This window comes from Leucopleurus acutus (assembly GCF_964270905.1).
Source record: "Leucopleurus acutus genome assembly, chromosome: 10".
Taxonomy (NCBI): domain Eukaryota; kingdom Metazoa; phylum Chordata; class Mammalia; order Artiodactyla; family Delphinidae; genus Leucopleurus; species Leucopleurus acutus.
In genome coordinates, this window is record NC_139153.1 from 82,180,894 (window position 1) to 82,207,348 (window position 26,455).

A 26,455-nucleotide genomic window follows, 5' to 3' on the forward strand; every position below is an offset into this window, starting at 1 on the left:
TGACCGACTTTCAGCCCCGAGCTGGAGGAGGATCCAAGGCTCTATCTAGGTTACCCCAGCAGGTCACCCCACCTCTGCGGCACACGGCATAGTTTTCCCCCTGCCTGGCAACCCTAGCAGGAAGGAAAGCCCAACTTCAGAGCCCAGTGAGGGCTGCCACTCTCTGAGTCTTCATTTCTGACTCCATATTTGTCTTTGACTCTGTGTCCAGAAGAGCCTTCCCGGAGGGGAGGAATGCATTTCTCTTTCCACTTCACCCACCTCCCATCCCTCTCCTCATCATTCGCCAGGAAAATCAGGGAGACCAAGCTGGCATGGGGGATGGGTCCTTCACCTACATCTTATTCCTTGTTTTTTATTTTCTTCTTCCTCTTCAATTCCATCCACTGAGAGATGGAAGCGGGTAGAAGACCGGGGGCTGGGAAAAGGGAGAAAGCCAGAATTCACCGAGTGCTCCGCTAGCTGCTCTGCTGTGAAGAGTTTAGGTCTTCTGTTCTCAGGGGGCCCCGTGTGCGGTGGGCGTTCCAACTTCTCTTTGATAGACGAGGTTCAGCGACTGGTTCAGTTTGCACAGTTAGGACTGGGCTGGCAGGGGGAGGAGCGTGGGGCGGGATCAGGCTGTTTGGAGCCCAGGTGCCCGACTGCCTGGAAGTCCCTTGGCTGTGATTCAGGTACCTGAGAATTTGGCCGCTCCCCGGGGTCTTTCGGTCAGGCCGCAACAGCCGGAAATCTCATCTGAGCTGCGGGATTTCCCCCACTTGGATAGGAATTCCCAGAGTTGGAAATTCCAGGGCCCTGAGGGAGAGCTAATTAAGTTCAGGTTCCTTTCTTGGGGGAGGGGCATTTTCAGTGGGGCTTTGTTTTATGTAGGGTCTCCTGAGCCCCAGCAGTCCAAGGGGTGAGGGGCAGGGATCATAAGCCCTGTGGAGAAAGAACTTCAGGGAGCCACGTCTCACCCCCAAGGAGAGGCCAATGAAGAATTAATTCCCAGAAAGAGGCCGTATTTCTTTTCTAAGCACACTTTATTTCTCGCCACTGACCAGTAGGGCGGTTACAGACACGACTCCCCTGGGGAGCAGAGGTTCAGTGATGTAGCGACAAGTCAGTCACCAAATCAGCATTATTTAGGCAACCTGATCAGATAAATATATTTTAAAAACATAAGCAAAAGGAGGCACAGAGACCAGGAGGCAGGGTGGGAATGACCTACAGTTCAGCTCCGTTTTCACAGAAAACACATCTGAGCCAAGGCAGCCCCTACATTGGATCTCCCAGGACACCTTGACCTCCTGAATAAATACATTCATTAGTAAATAAATAAATAATAAATAAATAATAAATAATCACAAGTGCAAACATAAATAGAGGGAGCTGGCCCTGTTGGGGTGTGGCTGGGCTCCTCATCTCAGGGAAGTCTAGAAACATTGGAAGAAAGGGAGGCCTGAAGTCCACTCATGTCAAGTTCTGGATGAGATCTTCTCAAGGAATGTTCTGAAGTGTTCCAGTCAGAACCCAAGGTCCCCTGGCCCCCACATTCTGGGTGTCCCAGGTTGCATCCAGGAATCCAAACGCAAGGACCCCAGTGAGTTCCAGAAGACCCAGTTCCAATTCTTGGTGGTAGTCAGTGCCCCATTGTCCAGGCCATACTTCCCTGCATCCCTGATTTCTAAGTGTTGTTGTTGTTTAAAGTTTTAAGCTTGGAGCCCAGCCCTGAGTCCCTAATTCTCTTTCTAAACCAGAAGGGGATGAGCGGGTCTGAAGGAGTAAATAATAAAGTAATTGAGGTGGGATAGGATGGATGTCCTGCTCCCTCACAGGGCAATGATCCCAAAGTAGACCTGCCCAGACTCAGCAAAGTCCAGATAGTCGGGCAGGTTGATCTCAGCACTGAGTCGATCACCCTTCTCCAGCTGGAAGACCCCTCCCTGGTAGATGGGCTCATACCAGGGCTTGGCCTCAGCCCCCTCTGGCGTCTCCCTCTGGCAAGGGCTCTTGATGGCAGAGAGGAGGTTGACCTTGGTCGGGTAGGAGACAGCGATGCGGCTGATGGTGTGGGTGAGGAACAAGTGGGTGGAAGGGCAGCCTTGGCCCCTGAAGAGGACCTGGGAGTAGATGAGGTACAGCCCGTCCGTCGGCACCACCAGCTGGTTGTCTTCCAGCTTCACGCTGTTGGCCAGGAGGGTGTTGGCATATGTGTTCAGCCACCGGAGCTGCCCCTGAGTACTGAGGTTGGCTGGAGGGAGGGAGAAAAAGAGGGAGGGGTGAGTCATTGTGACCCTGTCAGTTCCACTCTCCACATCCTGGCCCTCAAGTTCTGCCCACCCCACCCCCCACATCCGGTTCCTGTCCCCTCTGTCTGTCTTCCTACATCCCATCTGGCCATGAGGCTCTGAGTATCCCCTTCAAGTTCTAAGTATCCTCCACCCTCCCCTTGAGCTCAGTGAGTCCTTCTCACCCTGTCTCCAAGGTCTGTCTACCCTCAGCCTGGCTTCAGCAGCCAAATCCTACCCCTCCCCATCCCATCTGCTTCTTCGTCCCCCAGACACATCCTCAGAACACTTACCTACAACATGGGCTACGGGCTTGTTACTTGAGGTTTTAGAAGATGATCCTGAAGAGGAAAGAGAAAAGAAGAAGGTGAAAGACCCTTAAGCTTCCCAGAAAATATCTCACTACTTTGACCTCCTTTCCTCCTCCTCCCAAACCCAAACTCTAAATTTCCCCTACTGCTTCCATCCCAGGACCAACCCCTACGCCCACCCAAGCCCAGAATTAGGAGAGAGGTTTTGGAGACACTTACTGAGTGTCTGAGCCAGAGGGCTGATGATGGAGTAGCCAGTTGGGAACTGTTGGGAGAAGAAGGAGGATTAGTATCAAAGCAAGTCACCCCTGAAGGAGAAACAGCCGGCTGCTTCTCTAGCTTGTACTCTCTGCACTGATGCGTCTCGTTTTCTCTCCCCATTCATCCATAATCCATTTAACAGCTCATTCATTGAGTTCCTGCCGTGTGCCAGACACCCTTAGCTTCATCTTTCCTATCTCTCTTTCATACCTGCTGTATCTGCTTCATCTTTATCCAGATGACTTGTTTTCTTCCCCATCTTTCTACCCATACCCCTTATCTGTCTACACATCTCTCTTTATATCTGAATCCCTGCTTACTCATTCATTCATTCGACAAATATTTAGAGAGCGTCGCCCATGTGCCAGGCACCCTATTTCTCCATCCTTCCTTCTCTTCCCACATCTCTCTCCACGTCTCCTTCTGCCTCCCCATCTTTCTCCACTGTTTTCCTCCCCAAGCCTCCCCATCAGCACACCTCTTTCCCCCACCCCACATCTCGCCCCATTTCTCTCTGGGTGAGAGAACGAGCCGAGGCTGGCCAGGGACTCACCTCTTCCCTCTGGGGGCCGATTACCCCGAAGTGCAGCAGGCAGAAGAGCGTGGTGCCTCCTGCGACCAGGAAGAAGGAGAAGAGGCTGAGACACAAGCACCTTCCGGAACCCTGGGAGCCCCCTGCCGTCTTGGAGAGCGCCTCCTCTGCCAGCTCCACATCCCGGATCATGCTTTCAGTGCTCATGGCGTCTTCTTCTGAAGGGCTCAAGTCCAGCTGGGAGACGGTAGAGCCCTGTGGCAGGATGTGTTAGAGGGAGCAAGTCGTCTGGCTGCCTGTCGGGGTGGGGGTGTGTGGTCTGGGAGGTTATTTCCAGGGGGCTCTGGAGTTGCTTGTCTCTCTCCTGGCTGGTCCCCTGGTGTCCTCGCTCTGGGAGCTTCTGCTGGCTGGGTGTGCAAACAGCTGCATTTATACGCTCTGGGGTGAGAGGAGGGCGGGGAAAGGCTCTCATTCAACCAGCGGAAAACTTCCTTGGTGGAGAAACCCATGAGCTCATCTGGAGGAAGCGGTAGCGGGTCCTACACCTTCTGTCTCGGTTTCTTCTCCATCACGGGGGCGGGGGTTTGGAAAGTTGGGGACACCCAGGCATCAAGGATACTTCCTACCCTACCTACCCGGATTCTGAGGGGGGCTCCCTGGGCCAGTTACTGCTGTAGATGTAGGACCCTGGAGGCTGGACCCCATTTCCCCGTGCCCCCCAGTTCCCGTTGTTTCCATTTCTTTGGGGGATGAGTTCTGTGGCCTATTTCCTTCTGATTTCCAGACCGGACTCAGGTAGTGGTAGAACTAGAAATGGGAGGGGCTTCAGAAAGCTGAGTCCTTAATGGAGAGAAAACTTGGGGGAAGCTGTGCTGGGTCCCGAGATGTGTGTTTCGGTCCCTGGGGGCAAGAGGAGCTGGAGGAAGGGAAGCTTGAGGCTCTGCAAGGGCTGGGGGAGGATGGCAGGGACAAGCCTGGGACAGCCCCAGAGGAGTGAAAGCGACGCTGGGAATTCACGAACCCCACCACGGCAGGCCTTCTCCTTTCACTCTGACCCGGGACTCAGCAAAACCCTGGTGCTGGTTTCAGTCTTGACTTCCAAGGGCATGTGATGCCCCAATTTTTGCACGAAGACCCCACCCTTCAGAGTCCCTGTGTGTGGCCATGTATCTGCAAAGAACTCCCTGCTCCCTCCAGTTTCCTGGAGACAGCCCTGGCCCTCAGAGCCCCTGCACGTGACCGCGTCTCCCGAAACGTCCCCTGTGTTCTCCAGTCCCCCAGCCTCGGAGGTTCTCCCACTCCTCGGGGCCCTGGCATGGCCACGCCTTCCGGGGGCCTCATACTGCTCCTCCACAGTCCCAAACAAACACCCTTCAGTGTGGTCACTGCTCCTCAGAAGCCTCCTGTCACCCCCATTCCTCAGGGGTTCCCTGACCTCCACTCCTCCAGACTTTGGACCTGCATCTTTCCTTTGTCTTCTCAGCTTATCCTCTGGTCTCCTCCCACCCCTGCGAGGCCACCACATTTCACCAGAGCCCCTGAGGCCTCTCTGTACGCCCACAGCTCCTGTCCCTCTGATTCCTGTCCTCCCTCCATTCCTTAGAGACATCTGGGGAATTCTCCCCTCCCAGACAGACAGATACAGGCAGACAGCATTTCAGAGAAAAGAGGTTTATTGGGCTCCATCAAGGGTCAGACGTCTCCTCGTGGGGTGTCCAGTCAGGCAATGGCTGGCTCTTAGGAGCCTTTCACTTCCTTCCAGAGCCCCTTGGTCCCTCAGACCCCCTCTTTTTCTCTCTTGCTAGGTCATCCTTGTGCCCACGCCCTCTCACTCTCCGTCTCTTGGGTGTATTATCTCTTTCTTCTGCCGTCCCCCTTCTCTCCATCCTCCATAAATAAATAATTTAAAATTTTTTCCCTTCATAAATAACCCCCCTCCCTGCCCCCAGTCATCCACTCAAGCTCCCTCATGTGTCAGCTCCCCTTCCATGTCCAGGGCAAGGCCCCCTAGATGGGCAGGGCAGACGAAGGGCTCTGGGTGGGCATTTCCAGGCAGGCTTGAAGTCCTCAGCCGAGCATCCGGGGTGGTTCAGGAAGGTGTGGTCCGCTGGGGTGCCTAGAGTTCCTTCTTTGGAAGCTCCAGGTGCCGAGAACGGGGGAAGACTTGAGACTGATGGAATGGTCAAAAGAGAGGTGTGGTGACCCCTGAAGTGGTCAGAATGGAGGCAAAATGGGGAGAAGGCCTTGAAACCAAATTTTTTCTTTCTGGATTTTTCTATAGAGCGAAGGCTCCGAAGAAGACGCTACTGGGGCTGAGGAGCAGGTGGGAGATACCATCTGTGTGAGTGGATAGCTGGTCTCCCCGGGTGAGCAGGAACACAGCCCCCTGGTACACCGAGCGCACCCAAGGTCCCTGTGGCCCTGGGCACACGGATTTCTGAGCGCTGAGGAGAGGCACGTGGAATGGGTACTGGGAGGAGAAGAGCTGGACCTCGTGGGCCAGGTAGAGAGGGGTGGGGGTGGCCTTGGGGAAGCAGCCTTCCCCAGAGAAGACCACCTGGGAGTAGACGAAGTAGAGGCCACTGGTGGGGACCAGGAGGGAATTGTTGCTCAGAGAGAAGCCGTGGCGGAGGAAGGCGCGATCCGTGTTCGCTCTCCAGCGCAGTGAGTCCTGGGTGCTGGGGTCTCCTAGGGAAAGCCAGGAGGGATGGCGGTCAAGGACCTGGGGGTCAGAGGTCTCAATCCCTGAGGAAGCAGGTGCTGGACTGAGTTCCTGGGGGATGGTTGGGAGAACAGAAGGGAGTGGGAGTGGGGGTGAGCTGGAGGGGATGCTTGGGTCCCTGAAGGGGGATGGGAGGAGGGCTGGGGGCTACATGTCTAGGAGGGCAGGTGAATGTTTACCAACAAGGTGAGCAGCAGGTTTGAAGGTGCCTCGGGTGAAGTGATTCGGGGGGTGCTGATGGGCAGGCTGTGCAGTTGAGGGTGGGAGGCCAACACCAGAGAGCCCCTAGGGGAGGACAGAGTCAGAGAGGTCCTCAGGCCCAAGGTCAGGCTGGGCTGCCCACACAGTCCCCATTGCCCTGCTGCCTCACCTGGGCCTCGGGCGGCAGGGCCAGCAGCAGTCCCAGAAGGAGGAGGAGTAGGGGGGTGCTGCACACCCTCAGGAGGTAGAGACGTCCAGGTGGTGTCATGGGGAGAACCTGCAGGGAGAGAGACAGTGAGCGGGGCGGGGCACGATGCGGAAGACGGGCCTCCTGCCCGTGGAGACAGCCACCCTGAGAGACGGGGCGACAGACAGAGAAGGGGACAAGATGCAGTCAGGGAAACCCCAGGTGAGCAGGGGGAGAGAGAGAGACGAACAGAGATGAGAAGGGAACAGAGAGGGAGCAGACTGTGTGACACAGACAGAGAGAAAGAGATTGACAGATAAAGAGTCAGAGAGAGGGGAGCAGACCAAAACCAAACCCAGCAAGGCCCAGGCCCAGCCCCAAGCAGGAGGCGCAGGAGGGGCTGAAGCCCAGTCGGAGGGACTGAACGCCCCGGGGGAAGGAGTCCACGGCCGGGGAAGCCCAAGGAGATGCGGTGGGAGAGTCTCACCTGCTGTGCGGGGCCCCTTGGCCGGGACGCCTGGGTCCCTTTATAGAGGAAGCGGCAGTGGCAGCGTGGCAGGCGGCGGGCGGGTTCTAGGCCGGGGCTGGGGCCCGGGGGAAGCCCCCAGGGCTTAGAAGATGCTGCTGTTTCAGTCGAAGGCAGGAAAGGCTGAGGCCTAGGAGAGAACCGCAGGCTGGGGGCTCAGACGACTGAGTTCTGGGAAAGGGAGTGGGGTCAGGGGAACCGTGGGCTGGGAGGGCCAGGGAGCGGGGGTCAGGCTTAGGAGTTCCAGAGAAGGGACAGTAAATTCAGAGGACGAGGAGAAGGGGAGCAGCTGGGGCGTGGGCTGGAGGCCCAGTTCCCTGAAGAGCAATTATGTATAACACCTCTGCACCCTTGGCTGGTTACAGGCTTCTCTCTGTGCACATTTCCTCCTCTTGTACCCCTGTCCTTGTCCCAGAGACTCAAGTCACACTTGTCCCAGTGTGTGTATTTTCCAGTTTGCCTGGAAGGTTTCATATCAAAAGTTCCATTATATTCCCTCCTGCCTGGTACATCCTGGGTTATGCCTGTTGTCCTGGTAGAAATATTCATGGACCCCCTTTTACTCTCAAAAGTGTTCTGGTTTGGAAGATTCAGCTCACGATGAGCCATGAACTCACATGATGAGGTCTTGTCTCACTGCTGAAGGATGCCCTCCACCTCATCCCAACCTCAGGTGGGCTCCACAGATCAGATTTATATAACCCCAAACAAACACATTCCAGGATCAAGGAATGTGGCAATTGCTAAAGTTCTCTACAGGGGATGCTTCAGAATTCCACACGGGTGGAGCTTAAGGGTGGTGACCTAGGGCGGAGTGGGGACAGCAAAGGGACTTGTCTTGCAGCTGCACTTGTAAAGCCAATACACTGTTGTAAAATCATTAAGGATTTCCCCCTTCTATTGATGCAGAACTCAGGTACAGTGAGGTGCACTTCTCCTAAGTGGATAGCCTGATGAACTCTTCCATCTGTTTATAGCCATGTAGCCACCATCCAGTTCAACATAGTTTTAGGTCCCCAGAGGGTTCTCTTGTGCCCCCTCCCAGTTCATACCTTCCAAAGATAACCAACCACTTTCTGACCTCTACAACTATAGATTAGTTCTTCCAGCTTCTGAGCCTCATACACATGAAATCGCACAGACTCTACTCATCTGTGTTTGGCTTCTTTCTCTCGACGTTATGTTTGTGAGATTCATGTATATTGTTGTGTGTCTCAGTGATTTTTATTTCATTGTGATGTGATGTTGTGTGAATATACTCTAATTTACTTATCTATTTTTCTGTTAATGGGCATTTGGTTCGTTTCTAGTTTTTGGCTAGTATGAAACATGTTGATATGAATGTTCTTGAACATGAGGGAGTTTTCACTTAGCTTGCAGGTTGCAGGTTAAAAAAAAAAAGCAAGGTTTCTAAAGATGATTTTAGTCACATTTCATGAGATTGAGAAAATAACAATTGGCCCCTCAAATATTATTATTCCTCTTACTAGCTTGTTATGCTTTCATTTGGAGGTTTTCGGAGGGGCTGGGGCTGAGGATGGTGGTGATGGAAACTAAAGCCCTCCCTCTGTTGCACTGGGCAGAAAGTTCCTGAGGTGTCTTGGTGTCCTGTGGCACATAAGTGATATTCAGGGTGTGCATCAGCTAGTTCTGTCTTCCTCCCTGCTACTTGAGGCCCTGCAACTTTGCCTTTCATGCCCTCCTAGTCTAACCTATTACTTCTTTTCATTCCATCTCTTTGGGTTTTTTTGGCTGTGCCTCGTGGCTTGCAGGATCTTAGTTTCCTGACCAGGGATTGAACCCGGGCCACGGCAATGAAAGTGCGGTGTCCCAACCACTGGACCACCAGGGAATTCCTTCATTCCATCTCTTTAGCTTCCTCTCTATTTCACAAACATTTACTGAGCGTCCTGACCTCTGGGAGCTCAAAGACTAGTGTGGGTTCCGTGACAGTGGGCTTATGGCAGCCCACAGTAAAGCCATCAGACTTGGCCTGGGGAGAGGTGATTCAGGCATTAGTATCAAGGCAAAGATGGTGAAGGGCGTTCCTGATAGAGGGAATAGAAGGTGCAAAGACTGGAGGTAAAAGAGGGTATGAAGTGCACTAACCTGTGCAAGTGAGTACACATAAAAGGAACAGAGATGAGGCTTGGGAGGTAAGCTGAGACCACATCCTGAGGGGTTTAAAACCAAGAAAAGAGGTTTGGATTTCATTGTAATTGTGATGGGGAGCTACCAAAAGTTTTGAGTGAGAGAGGGACCCACCCAGATTGGTATATTTAAAACATGAGTCTGGATGCTACATGAAGAATGAATTGAGAAATGGGAGCTGGGGTCTGCAGGGGAAACCAGAAGTGTGGAGAACAGTTGTGGGGGGGGGTTGCAACAACTCAGCAAGGAGGTGACAAGAGCCTGCATTTAACTTTTTTTTTTTTTTTTTTGCTGTACGCGGGCCTCTCACTGTTGTGGCCTCTCCCGTTGCGGAGCACAGGCTCCAGACACGCAGGCTCAGCGGCCATGGCTCACGGGCCCAGCCGCTCCGCGCCTGACCGGGGCACGAACACGTGTCCCCTGCATCGGCAGGGGGACTCTTAGCCACTGCGCCACCAGGGAAGCCCAAGAGCCTGCATTTAAATCGAGGCAGTAGCAGGAGAACGAAGAGGAGGAGAGAGTTTCTAGGCAAAATCTACAGGTCTTGGTGGCTGATCAGACGTGATGGCGGAAGAAGGGTAGCCACAGATGCCTCTTTTAAATACCTTGGTCTCTATCTTGGCTTCATCTTGTTTCTTTTAACCTCACTGTGTCTTGTGTCACTGTTGGCCTACCTCTTGGTCCCTGCTCCTTTCCTTTCCTCTGTGTCCCTCATTCTCTGGAGTCCCTTTTTCTTCCTGCTGTCTCTTTCTGCCTCTCCAATGGTAGGAGCCCATGGACTAGGAGAACTCGGCTATATTAAAATGTAAAATGGTGCTGCAATTAACGGTGAGAAATAGAGAGAAACGGAGAAACTTCGGTCAGAGAGAGAGACTGGGGCATTGAAGAAAAAAAAGGGGAAGGTGAGGACAAGTGATGGGGGGACATGAGAGACAGAGAGGAATGAAGGGTGAGAATTGGGTCGAAGCTCCGTGTCACAGGCATTTGCGATGTGCTGAAGGATGCTCCTTGAGATGGGCCAATCTTGGTTTCAATCTCAGTTTTGGAGGTTGTGTGAAATTCAGTTTCTTTCTTGAGGAGGCCAGCAGTTGGTTTGGGGCTTTCCCTGAGTGGGAGGGGTGATGACTGGAGTCTTGTGCTCCAAACCGAGGGATATACAGTTTCTACAGTGGTGTCTGTGGAGAAACTAGTGAAATCTCTGAGCCCTCCAAACAAGGCTGAAATGACAATAGTCTAAACTTGAACCTAGCCTCAAAACCTGAAGTGGGATTACATATCAACTTTGATCCTAACCCATATTTAACCTCAACCCAAATCACAACTCAAACTCAACCCTAACCTCAAATCTAAACATCTCAATAAATGAACCCCCAAATAAACTTATCCTCTAAACTAACCCAGCCCTGTTTCTAGAGCTAATCTTGGAACTAACTGATCCCCATTCTTAACCCTATAGTTAAAGCTGACTCTAAATGTAAGTTCAACTTGAACCACAAACCTAAAGTTGAGCTTTATCCTGCTTTTCCCCATTATTCATCCATGCCTCCATTTAACAAGTCTTTATTGGGAGCTTACTATGTGCTGGGCACTGTTCCAGGCAGTAGGGATAGACAGACAAGGTACCTGCACTTGTGGAGCTTCCACTCTAGTGAGGCAAGGCAGAAAAGAAACACACTGAAGAAGAAGGCAGTTAGTAGGGCTATGAGGAAATAAGACAGGGCCATGTGGTAAGAGTGGCAGGGAACTACTTTAGACACAGTGGTCAGGAAAGTCCTTTCTGAGTAAATGGCATTTTAAGCTGAGACCCAAATGACAAGAGTGGCCAAGTGAAGGTCTGGGGGAGAATCATTCCACGTAAAGGGAACAGCTACTGCGAAGGCCGGAAGGTGGAAATGAGCTGGGGGTGTTGAGGAACAGAAAGGAGGCCAGTGTGGCTGGAGCAGAGAGGGTGGGAGAGAGGTGGGAGATGAGGTCAGGGAGCAGGGGCAGGGGCCCGATCATGCAGGGACCTGCAAGGACGAGTAAAGCACCTGAATTTTACTCAACCATGGGAAGCTCTGGAGGGTGTCAGGGTGTGCACATGTTGCGTGGGTGTGGGGGGAGGAGGGAGGGAGGTCTGAGGTAGAGGTGATTGGATTTACATTTTTTTTTTTTTTTTTTTTTGCGTACGTGGGCCTCTCACTGTTGTGGCCTCTCCCATTGCGGAACAACAGGCTCCAGACGCGCAGGCTCAGTGGCCATGGCTCACAGGCGCAGCCGCTCCGCGGCATGTGGGATCTTCCCGGACCGGGGCACGAACCCGTGTCCCCTGCATCGGCAGGCGGACTCTCAACCACTGCGCCACCAGGGAAGCCCGGATTTACATTTTTAAAAGATCATTGTGGCTCCTGTGTTTAGGCTAGACTGTAGTGGGTAACATTGCAAGCAGAGACACCAGTTAGGAGGCAACTGCAGTAATCCTGGGGAGAAGATGGTGGCCACCATGAAGATGGAGAGAAGTAGACAAATTTGGGATATATTGGGATATATTTCATGGGTAGAATTGACAGGACCAGATGATGGATTGGATGGATGGTGGTGGGGTAGAAGACGGGGAGACTGGGAGAGAAGCAGGATTCTGATGGGATGGGAGAACCAGAAGTTCAATTTTGGATTTAAGTTTAAACCTATTGGACAGACATCCAAGTCTTGGATAATATTCAAGCCTTGCCCAGAAATGTCACTTGGCAGTCGTATATATGAGTCTAGATTTCAGAGGCAATGTGAGAACTAGAGAGTCAACAATGGGAACTGTTGGCACGAAGAAAGCCATGGAATTGGAAGAGATACCTTACCTTACGCATCCCCCTAAGATGCCTTCAAAGCGTTTGTTTTCCCTCAGGATAAATGCAGTGTAGCTCCCATCCTAAATTCCAGAAGCAGCAGCCTCTTGCTTCCGGAAGCAAAATCCTCCAGACTTAGTTTCCTTCTGAACTCTCACTGGGATTTAACCTCCCTGGATCCGATTCCCTACCCAACAAAGGATGTTTCTACCAATCCATTTCACAGTATTCTATGGAACTCCTCAAATCCTCTATTTCACTTTTGAAAGCAAGTTCCTCTGGTACTTTGAAACCTGGCTTTTCCCTAATAAAGTTCCTTCTGTCTTTGGTGAAGGCTGCTGTTTCTTCCACACCCATCACTAGGAGCAGGGGGGGCAGAGGAGAGGCCACTGTTCTCCTCTCTCCCCTCTGCATCATTGATAACCTCCTCCTCTCTCGAAGTCCATGCCTTTTGCATTTTCCACGTTCTTCTGGTCTTCACAGCACAATCTTCTCCACCAACATCTCTACCATGTGCTTAACAACTTGTATATCTAGATAAGTTTTTCTTCATCTCTCATTCCCTTCCTGATATTCTATCAAGAAAATCTTGAAAACCTTGATTTGGGTAAACTCAATGGTCTCATTCTTGGGTCTTTCTCCTAGGCTGCCAAGCATTGCAGGAGAGTCATGTCCTCATAAGAGGCCTACGACTAATCCTGACCATCTAACCTCAGAAAGCCCTCAGTGATCCCTAATCTTTGTTGATTCCCTTGTTCTTCTCCTGCAGGTGATGTTCTAAATCTCCACGCCTCCTCACCTCTTTACTCTCAGTTGGTGATGCTATCATCTTTTTATTGAACTTAAGGCCATCCAAGGTGGATCTCTTTACTGCTTTCTTTTCCCTTCACTTTGTTTCCTTTTTCCTTTCTTCTTGATTCAGAGGACTCTTTCTCCCGTCCAAGGCTGATTCTTTGTACTCTTTCCCACTTGCCCATGTTTACCATACTCTTTCCCGCCTTTCTTTTGTCTTCAGTATCTTTCTCTTTTCATGCGCCTTAATTTTACATACTCAACTTTATTTCTTGAAAATAAAAAGCCTTCCCTGGACTTTCTCCCTTAAATGTCCATCCACCTCTCACCCTCCTTTTCTGTGTGATGTCTCAAAAGAGACTAGCCCCCTAACTAACCACTTTTTCGGGAACTGGTAAAATTTTCCTCACTGTAAAATTCGTGGGTTGAGCTAGAGATGATACTGTTACCTTCAGTATTCACCATTCTATGCCTTTGTACTCACCACCTCCTTTTCCTCACCTCCCACTCATTCCTTAACCTACGTAAAGCGATTTCTGTGCCTCTGGTAAGTGGAAACTATTTTCTCAAAATCTGTAATCATCTAGCTCCTGAACCCAAAGGATCTTTTGAACTCTCACCTACTAGACTTCTTTGAAGCACCAGATGTGGCCGCCCAGTCTCTGCTTGGCATACCTCTCCCTTGCCCTACTTCTCTGACTGCTCCCCCAACCTCTCTCCTTTATTGGTTCCTCTTCCTTTGATCATCCTCAAGCCTCTTCTGGTCACCCTCTTTTGGGGATCCTGTCCACTCAGAGGCTCCACCTCTACTGGAAAAGCAATGATGCCCAAACCTATGCCTCCAGCAGCCCCAACTTTTCTGTCGGGCTCCAGACCTGCTCACTGGAAATCTCCACCTGAGTGGCATGCTAACACCTCAAACTCCGCAGGACTTTCTTGAGTACTTTATTACTCTAAGCAGGTGCACCTCCTGTCATCACGTGTAGTTGGTCCTTGTCTGTACGTTGTTTCGTTAGACTGCAAGCCCTATGAGGGCAGTGACTTTATATCATTTATATCCATTGCCTAGCAGAGCACCCTGCTTCTTTCAGGTGCTTAATAAAAATTTGATTGTATGTCTGAAATTAACTCATTTTCCCCTTAGCCACACACCTCCTTGGTTTAGGGTATCATCGTCTTTCCTATGCCCTTGGCTCAAAACTGGGAGTCATCTAAGACTCCTCTTCCCTCACTCCCACCATCCAATCAGTTGGCATGACCTAACGACTTATCCCTGTCAGTTTATAAAATCTGTTCCTTCCTTTAACGCCACTTGGAGTTATTGGGACCTAAGTAGAAAGTACACAAGTTTTGGAGTAAAATGCGTTTGATGCTAATTCCACTACTTTGAGCTGTGTGACCTTAAGCAAGCTATGGTACACTTGTGAGCCTCAGTTTCCTCATCTGTATAATGGAGATCCACCACCTCCCCTTTGGACAGTTGCTGGCAGGATTCTGACATTAGGAAAAGGGCTTGACATGGTTAACACATAGTATGCGGCCCCCCGAACGGCAGTTATTTTTATTCCTTGTCTGTACACCTGCAGCACTGCCCTGTACTCCCTCTTCTTCACAGCTGTCGCAGTGCCACTGCCCACAGATAAGGTCCAAATCCCTTACCTGGACATTGTGTCCTTTCTTCAGCACATGCTCCCTCACACCTGTGCTTCATCTACCTCAGGACACTTGTCTTTCCTGTTTTCTGACTCCCGGCCTCTGCTCAAGCTGTTTCACTCCTCTCTGGGGCCCTTCCACTCCCCCTCCCACAGAAATCCTACCCGTTCGTCAAATGCCTTCTCCTCCCTCAGAGACCCCCGGGTGCTTTCAGCCGGAATCCACCTCCCCTTCCCCTTTTTGCACATCCACTGTACCTTACTCGTTTTTACTCAGCATGCCTTGAATCAGTTGATTAGGTATGGGCCTGCCTCCCCTATCGGATGGCAAACTTGAAACAGAGTTTGCATTTATCTTTGGGCTATTTGATGCTCAGCTGAACTGCACTGAAGAGAGTGCCTCCCAGACCCTTCTCCTAACTTAATCCAAACCTGCCCCAACCCGATCCCCCAACTGACCCTCTTCAATCTCACCGGTCTCATTCCCAATCCCATTTCTCTAACTGAACCCCAACGCATCCTCCTCTGAGAAGTGATTCCTCTTTCCAGGTCTAGAGAGCGAGATATGCACACTCCTACCTCCCCAGTGTTTCACGGTAGGCACTGAGTCACCCCTTGGGGATCCCTGGTTCCTCCTCCCCACCCCCACCATGGAGGACAGGATGCCTGCCGCCTGGCCCCAGGGGGTCAGAGGAAGCCAGGGCCTCTAGGGTTCAGTATTTTTATCAGCCTAGGAAATTAGAGACACAGAAGCGGAAACCGTGTGGTCAGAGAAAGTGAACAGCCCTCATCTCAGGGGAACCCCCAACAGGGCTGGGGGCCAGACACCAGGGAGAGACGTTGAGAAGAGGGAGGTCTGGGGGGCCAGGTATCAGGGCTTGTTTTGCTTTAGTTTTATGTGACTCTTGGCAGAAGGGCAAATGATGTGCTCAAAAACCAGACAAAAGTCTGCTGGATGAAGGAACAAATTTGGACACCAAAGTTTTCTGTTGCTTACCTCTCAACCCCCAGCTTAGGGGTCCTAACCCCAACCCCGCCTCCACTCCCAACCTGAGCTCTTTGCATGCCACTTCCGAAATCTCTGGCCTGTGAGAGGAACCGGACGCCTGGGTTGCTCACAGCTCGCAGTCTCTTCTCTGAATCACAGCAGCTTCCTCTCACAGGATCTTTCTCACCAGCCCTTCCTCCTCCTGCCCCCTGAACATCCGCCTGGTCCCTCGGAGACCTGGGGCCTCTTGGCTCTCTGTCTTCTTCAAGGGTCTCACACCCGCCCCATGTTTCCATGCTTCCAGAAGCTTCCCCTCCCTGTCACCTCTTGCCCTCCACTTCCACTCCTGGGATTCTCCTGTGTAGACCGGCATTCCATTCCAAACCTGAAAAATAAGTTCTGATTCATGATTCTCTGATGCAGACAACATGCAGACTGTGCACGTGCCAGCGCATGCCTGTACTCTCCCTAGTCCTGCCCTTTCTCCTTGCTGAGTTCCTGCTGTGTCCTGCTGGTGACAGTGGGGTCTGGTGCTGTCTGCAAACTCCCTACCCCAGTTCCCGGGAGCTGAAGTGGGGACTGAGTATGAACTGTGGAAGGGAGGGTGCCCTCCCCCACCCCACGCCCTGGGAATCCTGGACCCTCTCCCTCTACCCTCCAGGCCCTTTCCTCAACCTCAGGAAAAGGGGATGTTTATCTGGAAGGCCAAGACTGGGCTGCCCAGAGATGAAGCCCAGGTTTGGGATGGGGGCAGAAGCTCGATGGAGGGAGCAGAGAATTGGGGCCCTAGAGGACGAGAGACGGGACTGAGAAGCTAGAGGCGAGGGATGGCCTCGGGTGTGGATCCCTGGTTGCCCAAGAACAGACAACCCAGGTTACATAATTTGGCCCTTTCCGCCTCCTTCCCCTGCTCCTAATTTTAGCAACCGAAATTCCACTGCCCCATAGGGCTCTTCCTCCATCCTTTCTGCTTCTATCCCCTATCCTCCCACAGCCTCCTTATGGTCCCCCAGCTCCAGCTGCCCCCAATTCACATCATTCAGTGACTCAGCAGAGGGAAAGCCCTGTGTTGGGGGAAGGGGGTGTTAAGTGGGGAGGAGGATGTGGTTCTGGCTGGGGAGGGGAGGGAAACTGGTTTTGTTCCCCTTTTCGCCTCTGTTCACATCTATTTCTCCAACCGCTGACTGAAGAGTGGAGAGGAGCCCAGTGCAGGGAGTGGAGAGACTGGAGGGCAAGCTGGGCCTTCTTAGGGCCGCCCTGGTGGGCGGGTGGGCAGGCAAGCAGGGGGCTCCTAGTCTCCAGCTGAGGGCACGAGTTAGGGTGTGCGTGCATGGTGCAGGTGTGCAGGAGCTGTGGGTTTGGGCAGGTGGAGTGAGAAAGGAGATGTTATGGGTGATGAAAACCACAGTGATGGACAAAGGCAGAGGAGACACCGGGAGTGAGATGTGGAACCAGGTCTTATTAGGAAATGGCAGAGTCAAGGAGCAGTGGTGGTGGCCCGCATCCCCCCACCCCTGCTCATTACAAGTTCTGCTCCCGCCCCACGTCCTCTGCCGTTCCGCACCGGTCTCCTGACCTTACCCTTCTTACTTCCCTGCACTTCCTGCAGTTTCTTGCTCTTTCCCTGGGGTCACTTGAGGGCCTCCGCATGGCGATTCAGGGCCTGAGAAAGGGCTGTCACAGCTCCCATCACTCGGCCCAGCTCCCAGGTCTCAATCTGGCTTCGGAATCGTTGCAGGAAGCGGTCGGGGTGCCAGCGGACCTGCTGGACCCTCAAGTACCTCCTCAGGGCCCCCTGCTCCTCCAAGGGAGGGCCCCTGGCCACCAGGGCTGCAGCCATGGCTTCTGGGTCTCCTCCGCCAGGGCAGGGCCAGGGCACATCACCGAAGCGCCAGAGTCTGCCCCTCCCTGCTCCTCTGGGGTGCTCTGCCCTGGGCCCGGCCCTGGCTGGCTCCAGCACTCGATCCCCGGGAGCCTCCGGTGCCCTCCTGGCTCGGCTCTCACGCAGTTCTTCCTCCTTGGCCCGGGCTCGCTCTTGGAAGAGCCGCTGCTCCTCCTGCTGCTGCCGCCAGCTCTGACCCGAGCCCTCAGCCCGTGGGGGTCGGCAGGCTCCCTCTGCCTCGCGCTGCTGCTGGCGCTTCTGGGCATGTTCCCGGGCCATGCGATCTGACCAGGCTGAGAAGGACTCGGGTTCCTGGGTCTCATGGGAAGCATCATCTGTTTGGGAGGGTGGGAGGTGGTGGTCGCAGGGAGGCCATGAGAAGGTGACAGGCAAGAGAGGTGGGGCAGCACAGAAGAAGGGACCATAGGAAGCCAGTGGGAGCATTCGTGGAGTGGGTGTAGGAGAAGCAGCCAGTGAGGAAGAAGGGCGGCTGTGGATGGAAATGGATTCTTACCTTCAAACCTCCCGATGACCTCCTGCCACTCGTCCTCCAGCTCTCCCTGCAGCTTCTGTCTCCATTCCCGTTCCTTGGAGGCCTCATCTTCTTCCTCCTCCTCGGCAGAATCCCAGGGGGGTCCCCAGCCCAGAATTTGCCCTGGGGTCTCCCCATCCTTATTCTTTATTCCCATGGCAGAGGGACAGCGACTCAGCAGTGGCAGGAAGAAATCCGTGTAGGCTGTTTGTGGGAGAGCAGTGAGCAAAAGTTAGCTGGAACTCTCACTCCTTGGTAGGGCCGCCATCTTGAATCCTACAGGTTACTTACTCTCTTGGTCTTATTTATTTATTTATTTATTTTTTTAAAGGGCTTCAAATGCTTGGCTTATTTATTTATTTATTTATTTACTTATTTATTTTTGGCTGGGTTGGGTCTTCATTTCTGTGCGAGGGCTTTCTCTAGTTGTGGCAAGCGGGGGCCGCTCTTCATTGCGGTGCGCAGGCCTCTCACTATCGCGGCCTCTCTTGTTGCAGAGCACAGGCTCCAGACGTGCAGGCTCAGTAGTTGTGGCTCACAGGCCCAGTTGCTCCACGGCATGTGGGATCTTCCCAGACCAGGGCTCGAACCCGTGTCCCCTGCATTGGCAGGCAGATTCTCAACCACTGCGCCACCAGGGAAGCCCACTCTCTTGGTCTTAGAGCAATGGAAGGGTTGCCCACATAGATGCTTTCTGGGTGCTAGGAAATCACCATCACTGACAAATATTTACTGATACTTAACCACATGCGTGGTAAGTGTGGTAGTTTAAAATATACCGACCTGCGTCTTCACAAACTAATTTAGTGTCCTGGGAGCTCTACTATGTCAATGACATTTTCTGGTCTGCCTCCAGCCACCTAGGGTGATGTCAAAACACTTTGACTATATATTCCATTTTTGGCTTGAAAATATTGTCACTTTATGCCTCTCATTGTGTTTCTCACCCAAAACTATGTTCTCCAGACTGGGAAAATACCTGCACACCCTGATTTGTGCCATTCTAAATATACAAATACTTAATACTTTTCTTTATATCACTTTTCAATAAGCTGCATAAGATAAATATTTTCAGGGGCATTTCTCTCAGCCAGCCTTAGCCAGGGGATGCTGGGAGGGGGATGGAGAGGTAGAGAGTCCAGCCCAGTAATGAATTTGAGCCATAGAAATGTTCCCAGCAGCAGAGCAAACTCTTTCGAAATGACTGCTGACCTAGGGCAGGGGAACGGGGCTGAGATAGAGGGTTCCACTCAGGGCCTGGCTGACAGGAGGCTGGGGGAAAATAGGAGAGGGACTGACATTCCTGAGCTCCCCTCTTCCTGAGCCCTGACCTCAACGCATCAGCTGAGTGCCATGCTGCTCTCCTCACTGCCCACCCGGCACCCTACGCCTGGCCAGCCTGCCACCTGCCATGGTCGCCAACCACCTCTGCACTCTCAGGACAGAGGAAGATGAGTGAGGCACCCTCCCTTCCTGTGGACCTAGTTTCTCTCCCTACGGCAGGAAGAAGTGGGCCGGCAGTCTTTAGATCTTTATTCAGTGGTGCTAGAACATACTGGCTACCTGGCAAAAGGATGAGAGAGAGGAAGGGTTGTCCTGTCACTGCCAGGAAAGCAGAAGATAGAAGGGTCCAGCCTTGGCTGGCCAAGGTCCACTGCCCCCACCCATCTCCTGGCACACCTGAGCGTCACCCAACCCAAACCACATCAAAAGGAGGGGTGGGGGTGCTTCTCTTTAGTACTGACGTGACCTGTCACAAGCCCTCCCAACTTGTCCCTCCCAGCAAGTACCTGGTCTTGTCTTTCAACGGCTTATATCCCACCAGGGCTCACAGCAGGTGTGAGGGTGGAAGGTTTTTAAATTCACAGGTTTTAAGGGGTAAGGCCTCCAACTATAAAACATCATGAGTAAAATCTGGTACAGAATATTAAATAGCCACTAAAAATTATGTTTGTGTGTGGAAAAAGCTGGCTGCAAAACTGTACATAGGATCCAATCACAGCTCTGTGAAAAAGAGACCAAACCCCATGCTTGAAAAAGGTAGACTGGATGGAAATACGTAAACATTCTAGTCTCTGGGTGGTAGACTATGGGTGGCTTTCCTTCAACCTTAGCTGATATTTTAATGTGAAAGGGACATAATTAATGTGAAATTTTCTTTTCTTTTTAAAGACTAAAGAATAAAGTTAATCACTGGTAACAGTTTGCTGTGGTCCCTTCTAGTCTTCTCTTGGTTTATATAAACACATAACGCACAATTTCTTTTCAGTTATGCGACCATACTACTATATATTGTTTGGCAACTTGCTTTTTTCATTTTAACACCTCATTTATATATTTTCCACAGGCGTATACACAGTCTACCTCATTCTTTTTTATGACTGTGTAGTGTTCCACTGTGTGCATGAAACAAATCTTCACACCCCCAACAGAAAGACTTTGCTTCCAAAAATGATCAGTCTTATGGATGTGTCTTTGTGGACTCCTTACAGTACTTCTGTGGGGTAGATTCTCAGAAGTGGAATTTCTGAGTCAAACGACATGTGCAATTTTGCCAAACTGCTTTCAAAAAGTTTGTGTCATCAAGAATATACGAGCGCCTGATGAGGTTACAGCTTTATCACTTTCAGGAATCCTTTTCTATATGCGACAAAGAATATTATTCAATTACTCTTGAAATGAACTAGGTAATTATCAAAGTTAAAAAAAAAAAGAATATATGAGTGCCTGTGCTGCCCTTTACCAAAGCTGAATATCCCCAACCCTTTAAATTTTGCCCATCTGATAGATTAAAAAAATGACTTTATTAATGAAAAATTTCATATTCATATTCTTTGTCTACTTTCCCCTGGAAATTATATGTGTAGATATGAGAGCTCTTTATATAGTATAGATACCAACCCTTTGTGTCTGTGTCACATATATTGTAGATATTTTCTCCCATCTGTCTTTTCAAAATTGTACTGTAGTTAAATCTGTATCAATATTTTCATTTTACAGCTTTTGACTTTATTTCATTCTTAGGAAGGTTTTTCTCCACTCCAAGATTATGCCCTGTGTGTTTTCCTACTATATTTCTAGAAATATAAAAAAAAGAAAAAAGTACAAAGTATAGTATGATAAGCAACCCTATTCCTACCACAAGGTATGTTAATATATTTTCATTTTGCAACATCCTTTAAAAAAAAATCATAGATAAAGCTAAAGTTTTCTTTGATACTGTCTTCCAAGTTTTATTCCCCCCAGGGAAAACCCTCCCATGTATTTCCTGTCACATATAGGTGTTTAATCTGCTGTAATTTACTTTTAAGTCAGGTGTAAGGTAAGACTATTTTTCTCCAGAGAAGACAAATGGTCCAGTATCGTTTATTAAATAGTTCACCACCACCCCCTCCAGTGATTTGAAACACCAACTTTACCACCAATTTAGCAGTATAGATCAACTTTTCCCTTATGTTCTTTAATTAACATGTTGTACTTTTATATTGGGAAAAATAAATGTGAAAAAAAAAGCTTTGTGGAGTAAAAATGCACTTCTTCTTAGTGATGGAAGCACTGTTCTTCTCCTCCCCATAATGAGACATGATTTCTACATTAATGAGATGTTCATACTAATTGGTACAAAACACTTTTTTAAAATGCCAGAGCAGAAGTTTATATTAAGTGACGACTGAGACACAGGAAGAAAAGGTAACAGTGGGCGGGGTGGTTGGAAAGGGCTTCCAGGAGGAGGTGGGGACTTACACTGGGCTGTGAAGGGAGAATAATCTAGCAAGGTGGAAAACTTAGTAGGGCGGACAGGAAGGCAACAGGCAAGAGGCAGATAAAAGAACAAGCATGTTTGTTGAAAACATGCTTGGGGTCACTGAAGACAGAGTCACGAAGCAGGAGTCTCGGGTTTGTGGGCTCGCTGTGGGATGTAAAGTTGGAAAGCAAAGAGAACATAAACCGGACAGCTCAGTCATCTGCAAAGCAGGGCCACAGCCTACTTCTACTGAGCAGATCAAAGTGGGTAAAGGATAGGAAATGTCTAATACTGTGCTGGCACAGGTGCAGTGAATGTTACATTAAAAAAAAAAGAAAACAAACACACAAGCTGGCTTTGGACTTATTCTTTTTGCAAAGACTGTGAGAAAACGACCCCGTTTCTCAATGTTCACTCATTCTTGCTGTATATAGAGAATGGCTATTGTTGGACTAAGGTGTGTTTATACAGGGGTCTCTGACAGCTAAGACCACCTCCCCATGAGGTGTTACCAAAAGCCTCAAAGGTAGTGGCCATTCACTGGCATCTCACTAGGTGTGACAACCCAGCCCAGCCAATTCAGCGTGAACTGGCACATCCCTTGAACATGGAAACTGAAGGGAACCTACCCTCCCCCAGGAGACTCTGGGTCATTTCATCTGTTCAAAGGAAATATCTGCATTTTAAGGCAGAGTGGTCTCTAGAGACAGGCCTTTCTACCAAGGAGTTAGAAGGCCACCTGGTGGTAGGGCTGGCAGGGGACCAGGAGGAAGAAGGCCTGAGAGGGCTTGGGAGTGACCTCAGTGTAGGTGAGATTTCAGCAAGGTCCTGAACCTTCTAGGCCCTGCTTTCCTCATCTGTAAATGGAACCATAATGTCATTCTCACATGCTTCTTAGAATTCAGTACAATGAAGGAAGCACCTACCATACTGTAAGAGACATTTCTGTTACTTAAAAAGCCTTAATTGAATAATACAAGAATAAAAATAACAATACTTATCATCCAGTGAGGACCAAAACTGCCAAATGCTTGCCTCACTTACTCGCCACAACCTCCATTTTAGAGAAGCAAATTAGGTTCATAGAGGCTAAGCTGCATGTCCCTGTCACACAGCCTGTAAGTGGCAGAGCTGGAGCTTGGACGGGGTCTGAAGTTGGCCTCAGGGCACTCTGCTCTGTTGCCATGTACAATGTCCACTGTCGAATTAGGTGCCTGCGCTTTGTAAACCTCCTCTCTTTGTTCTCAGTTTAAAAAAAAAAAAAATCTGAACAGGGCAGCCTATCTCACTTATGTTAGGGGAATTAAAGAAAAGGGGATTTTTGACTATATGGGGGAGGTTTCGGGGATGTGGGTGAGGTTCCTGTATATTCGTGGGGAGCTGGGGGATGATAAGAGCAATCAAACTGAGCTCAGGTTGTTCATCCCAACCTAAAGGTTTTCATCTAATGTTCTTACTATAGAAGGAAAATCTCTAAAAGGGGAAAGGGGTTTCACCTGTTATTTTCCTAGGAGGGCTGTACCTCTGCAGAGCTGCCTCTGCTGCCACTAATGTATCAACAAGTCCCCATCTGAAACCCTCAATATCAAAGGCTTTCCAGAATGCAGATATTTTGGGGATTTGATAGAGTTGATCCGAAAGTATACATATAGTTGGCCCTCCATATCCTCAGGTTCCGCATCCGCAGAATCAACCAACCATAGACCTAAAATATTCAGGAAAAAAAAGTTCCAGAAAGTTCCAAAAAGCAAAACTTAAATTTGCTGCTTGCCTGCAACTATTTACATAGCATTTACATTGTATTAGGTATTTTAAGTAATCTAGAGATGACTTAGAGTATACAGGAAGATGGTTTGTAGGCTATACGCAAATACCACGTCATCTTATAAAACGGACTTGAGCATCTGTGGATTTTGGTCTCTTGGGAGGGGGATCCTTGAACCAATCCCTCTCGGATACCAAGGGACAACTGTACACTGTATATTATGTAGCCCGGGAGAGACTGGGTAGCCCCAGTAACCAAACACGTGAATGTTTCTGCAGTGAAACATATGAATACTGACATCAGTAGGATAAAAACATCATAAATAGCCTAGCTTTAGTTTATGTTAGGTTTTGTTACCAAATGAGTTTGGTGGCAGACTGATGAAAAATGTTTGGTTCTCAGAGTGTTTCTGAGTTTCAGAACTGTGGGTGAAAGAGTATGGGTCTGTTGATAACCACAGGAACAATGGCCAGTATCTAGAGTGTTTATCATGTGCCAAGTGCTCTAATTATGTACTGTGTCAGCTGATTCTCAAAATATATGTCACAGCATGGGTGCTTTGAACACAGGCATTATTACTGTATGATGCTATAAAGTATCACACAGGTTAGAGCATAGGCAGTCTAGTTAGGCTGCCTAGGATACAACCCTTGCTCTTAATAGCTGTGTGACTTTGGCGAAGTACTTAAACTTCTCTGTGCTGTTTCCTCATCTGAGAAATGGGGGATGATGTTAGTACTTATACCTTCATAGGGTAGTTGTGAGGATTAAATGAGTTGCTTTGTGAGAAGTGTCTGGCACACAGCAATGGTTGCTGTTATTTAATTTTGCAGATGGGGGCTTCCCTGGTGGCGCAGTGGTTGAGAGTCCGCCTGCCGATGCAGGGGACATGGGTTCGTGCCCTGGTCTGGGAAGATCCCACGTGCCGCGGAGCGGCTGGGCCCGTGAGCCATGGCCACTGAGCCTGCGCGTCCGGAGCCTGTGCTCCGCAACGGGAGAGGCCACGGCAGTGAGAGGCCCGCGTACCACAAAAAGAAATAAAATAAAATAAAATGAAATATAATTTTGCAGATGGGCAAATGAAGCATCAGGCCAGTTTAGAAACTTGCCAAGAATACACAGCTATTACGTGTGGAGCTGGGATTTGAACCCAGGCAATGTAACTGCAGAGAGTACCCTCTATCCTGCTTTTCACACTACACGCAAACAACCAGTCAAGAGACAAAGTAGCTACTAATCTAGAGAGATGTGTAATTTAAATACTAGTTGCTGTTTGGGGAATGCTGGGCTCTTCAGACAATGGTAGCTCAGTAATGTAAAGGCACAAATGACAGCCACAAGCCAACTTGGTCAACTATTTCCCTAAGTCCCATGACCAAATAACTAGCTTATTTTTCAACCATTGGCCTTCATCTCACACCCCACCAGTTGCTCATGACCTTGTTCCCCACGAAGCAGACTCACCATCAGGGCCCTGGCGGGCAGCAGCATGCAGCGCTGTGTCCCCGTGGCGGTCCTGGTGGGCAGGGTCAGCCCCAAGCCGAAGAAGCAGGCACAGGGCAGGGGCATCGTGGCGGGCGCAGGCCCGGTGCAGTGGTGGAGGCTGCCCAGCATCTACATCAAGGCCTGGGTGTCGCTGGAGGAGGGCTTGGGCCCGGACCAGCCGTCCTGCAGACAAATAACGACGGAAGCGACGCTCTCGGCGTTGGCGTCGGGAAGTGGAGGCCATGGAACTCTTGGGCTGAGGAAGAAGGATAAACAGGCAGCAGTCAGGACCCCAGCCTTGGATGGTCCCTCCCCCTCCATCTCTGATATTCCCTCTGTTTCTCCCTTTGGTTCCCCATTTCTTCTTACATTTTCAGCAAGAGATGAGGCCAGTCCTAACCCTCATCCCTTTTCCAGGTGATAGGTTTGAAAACAATTTTGAGGGGAGCTGGGGTCACATTTTTTTTTAATGTGAAATTTGAGAAAAGGATAAATGATTACTTAGAGGCTCATTAGTCCAGGTAAATTTTTAATAAAGGACTTTGTTATATAATAAAGACAAATAGAGAGTGATGGGGGAAATTTTTGTCAATAGAAACCTGAATTTTAAAAAGTCACAATTTCAAATAATGATCTAGAAATTGAATATAATGTACCCGGCAGACAGATGTAGAGGCTTCTCCCTCTGGGACTTGGGGGGAGGGGTTACTCATCAGACCTGCCCCCCGCCCCCTAAGTACCCCCGGAGCAGTAGGCCCGAAGCCTGTGTTTAAGACGCTCCGAGGAAGGGAGGCGGGAAGGGCGGAGACACTCTAGACTGACGGAAATGGCGCAAGCCGAGACGCAGGTAAAGGACGGAAATGAACTCAGGCGCGTTACCGGATGCCGTTCCTCCCCGAGGGGACGGGAGGTGTTTCCTTGGCCTTAGCCTCCGGGGGGAAACTAGGGAACTTAAGATAAAGGGTCCGTCTGAAACCGGAAGACTGGACGACAGGCGAGGAAAAGGAAGAGCAAGGGCTCTTTGGAGGTTTAACCCCGCTTCCCCCTACTGGGAGGAGAGAGGAGATGGTTCAGTGATAGGCGAAAAAATGAGAAGAGAGAGAAAACAGGGGAGATAAAGACAGGATAAAAATCACAATGAAAATGAAAAATCAAAACCACAGTGAGACCAAGAAAGGGACAGATCATAAAAGAGAAAAACACAGGAAGCAAAAGACAAGGAAAACAACCGCAGGACAAAGCACGTGAAGTGAATGGAGAAATTTGGAATTGGGAAAGGTGTAGAAAAAGGAGATGGAAATGGGAGGGAGAAAAAGGAAAAGAAGTTGGAAGAATTCAGAGAAGCCCAGCACACTCTATTCCCAACACACCACGCATGATAATTTCCTTACCTCCTCACCCCATTCTCAATCCCTCTATGCCTCCTTCTCTCTCAAATACTCCTCTCTTCTCGGCCCCTGCCCCCATTCCTAGACCTTCCGACTGGCAAAGCCCTGCACCTGCTGTGAAGTTAGCAGGCAGCTTTGGACCTGGTCTTTGCTGCCCCCAGGCGGTTCTTCTGGGTACTGCCAGAGTGAGAGGTGGGAGAGGAGGACCAGCCATCAATGGGAGGATCAGTTTGGGGGAGACAC

General features: G+C 50.2%; 3 protein-coding genes across 6 annotated transcripts; all 3 read right to left on the reverse strand.

The window, feature by feature from the left end:
- Positions 1-1,811: 1,811 nt before the first annotated feature.
- Positions 1,812-3,581, reverse strand: TNF (tumor necrosis factor; the record flags this gene model as incomplete). Of its 2 annotated transcripts, XM_082848172.1 has the most annotated exons (4): positions 1,812-2,233; positions 2,564-2,611; positions 2,801-2,846; positions 3,396-3,581. In XM_082848172.1, the coding sequence occupies 4 exons, from the start codon at positions 3,579-3,581 to the stop codon at positions 1,812-1,814; spliced, it is 702 nt and encodes a 233-aa protein (XP_082704298.1). The 2 variants fall into 2 exon arrangements, with proteins under 2 accessions (XP_082704298.1, XP_082704299.1); XM_082848173.1 differs by lacking the exon at positions 2,801-2,846 and having other exon boundaries at positions 1,812-2,216; positions 2,547-2,589; positions 3,334-3,581.
- A 2,068-nt stretch (positions 3,582-5,649) lies between these two features.
- Positions 5,650-6,565, reverse strand: LTA (lymphotoxin alpha; the record flags this gene model as incomplete). The annotated part of the gene is made up of 3 exons (XM_082847117.1): positions 5,650-6,062; positions 6,276-6,381; positions 6,467-6,565. The coding sequence occupies 3 exons, from the start codon at positions 6,563-6,565 to the stop codon at positions 5,650-5,652; spliced, it is 618 nt and encodes a 205-aa protein (XP_082703243.1).
- Positions 6,566-16,973: 10,408 nt separating this feature from the next.
- On the reverse strand, positions 16,974-26,305 carry NFKBIL1 (NFKB inhibitor like 1). 3 transcript variants are annotated; one of them, XM_082847171.1, is made up of 4 exons: positions 26,216-26,305; positions 24,804-25,080; positions 17,812-18,033; positions 16,974-17,632 (listed from the first exon to the last, which is right to left on the reverse strand). In XM_082847171.1, exons 2-4 carry the CDS (start codon positions 25,066-25,068, stop codon positions 17,046-17,048), a joined length of 1,074 nt encoding a protein of 357 aa, XP_082703297.1. In that variant the 5' UTR covers positions 25,069-25,080; positions 26,216-26,305; the 3' UTR covers positions 16,974-17,045. The 3 variants fall into 3 exon arrangements, with proteins under 3 accessions (XP_082703297.1, XP_082703296.1, XP_082703298.1); XM_082847170.1 differs by lacking the exon at positions 26,216-26,305 and adding an exon at positions 25,481-25,541; XM_082847172.1 differs by lacking the exon at positions 26,216-26,305 and adding an exon at positions 25,194-25,300.
- Positions 26,306-26,455: the final 150 nt, after the last annotated feature.

What these genes read in the sequence shown, in the direction of transcription:
- NFKBIL1 (XM_082847170.1), bottom strand. Translation starts at nt 25,537, where the DNA reads ATGAGTAACCCCTCCCCCCAAGTCCCAGAGGGAGAAGCCTCTACATCT. An exon ending in CCTCTACATCTGTCTGCCGG is followed by an intron (nt 25,081 to 25,480) that starts GTACATTATATT and finishes CTTCTTCCTCAG; the next exon opens with CCCAAGAGTTCCATGGCCTC. An exon ending in GGTCATCGGGAGGTTTGAAG is followed by an intron (nt 17,633 to 17,811) that starts GTAAGAATCCAT and finishes CCTCCCAAACAG; the next exon opens with ATGATGCTTCCCATGAGACC.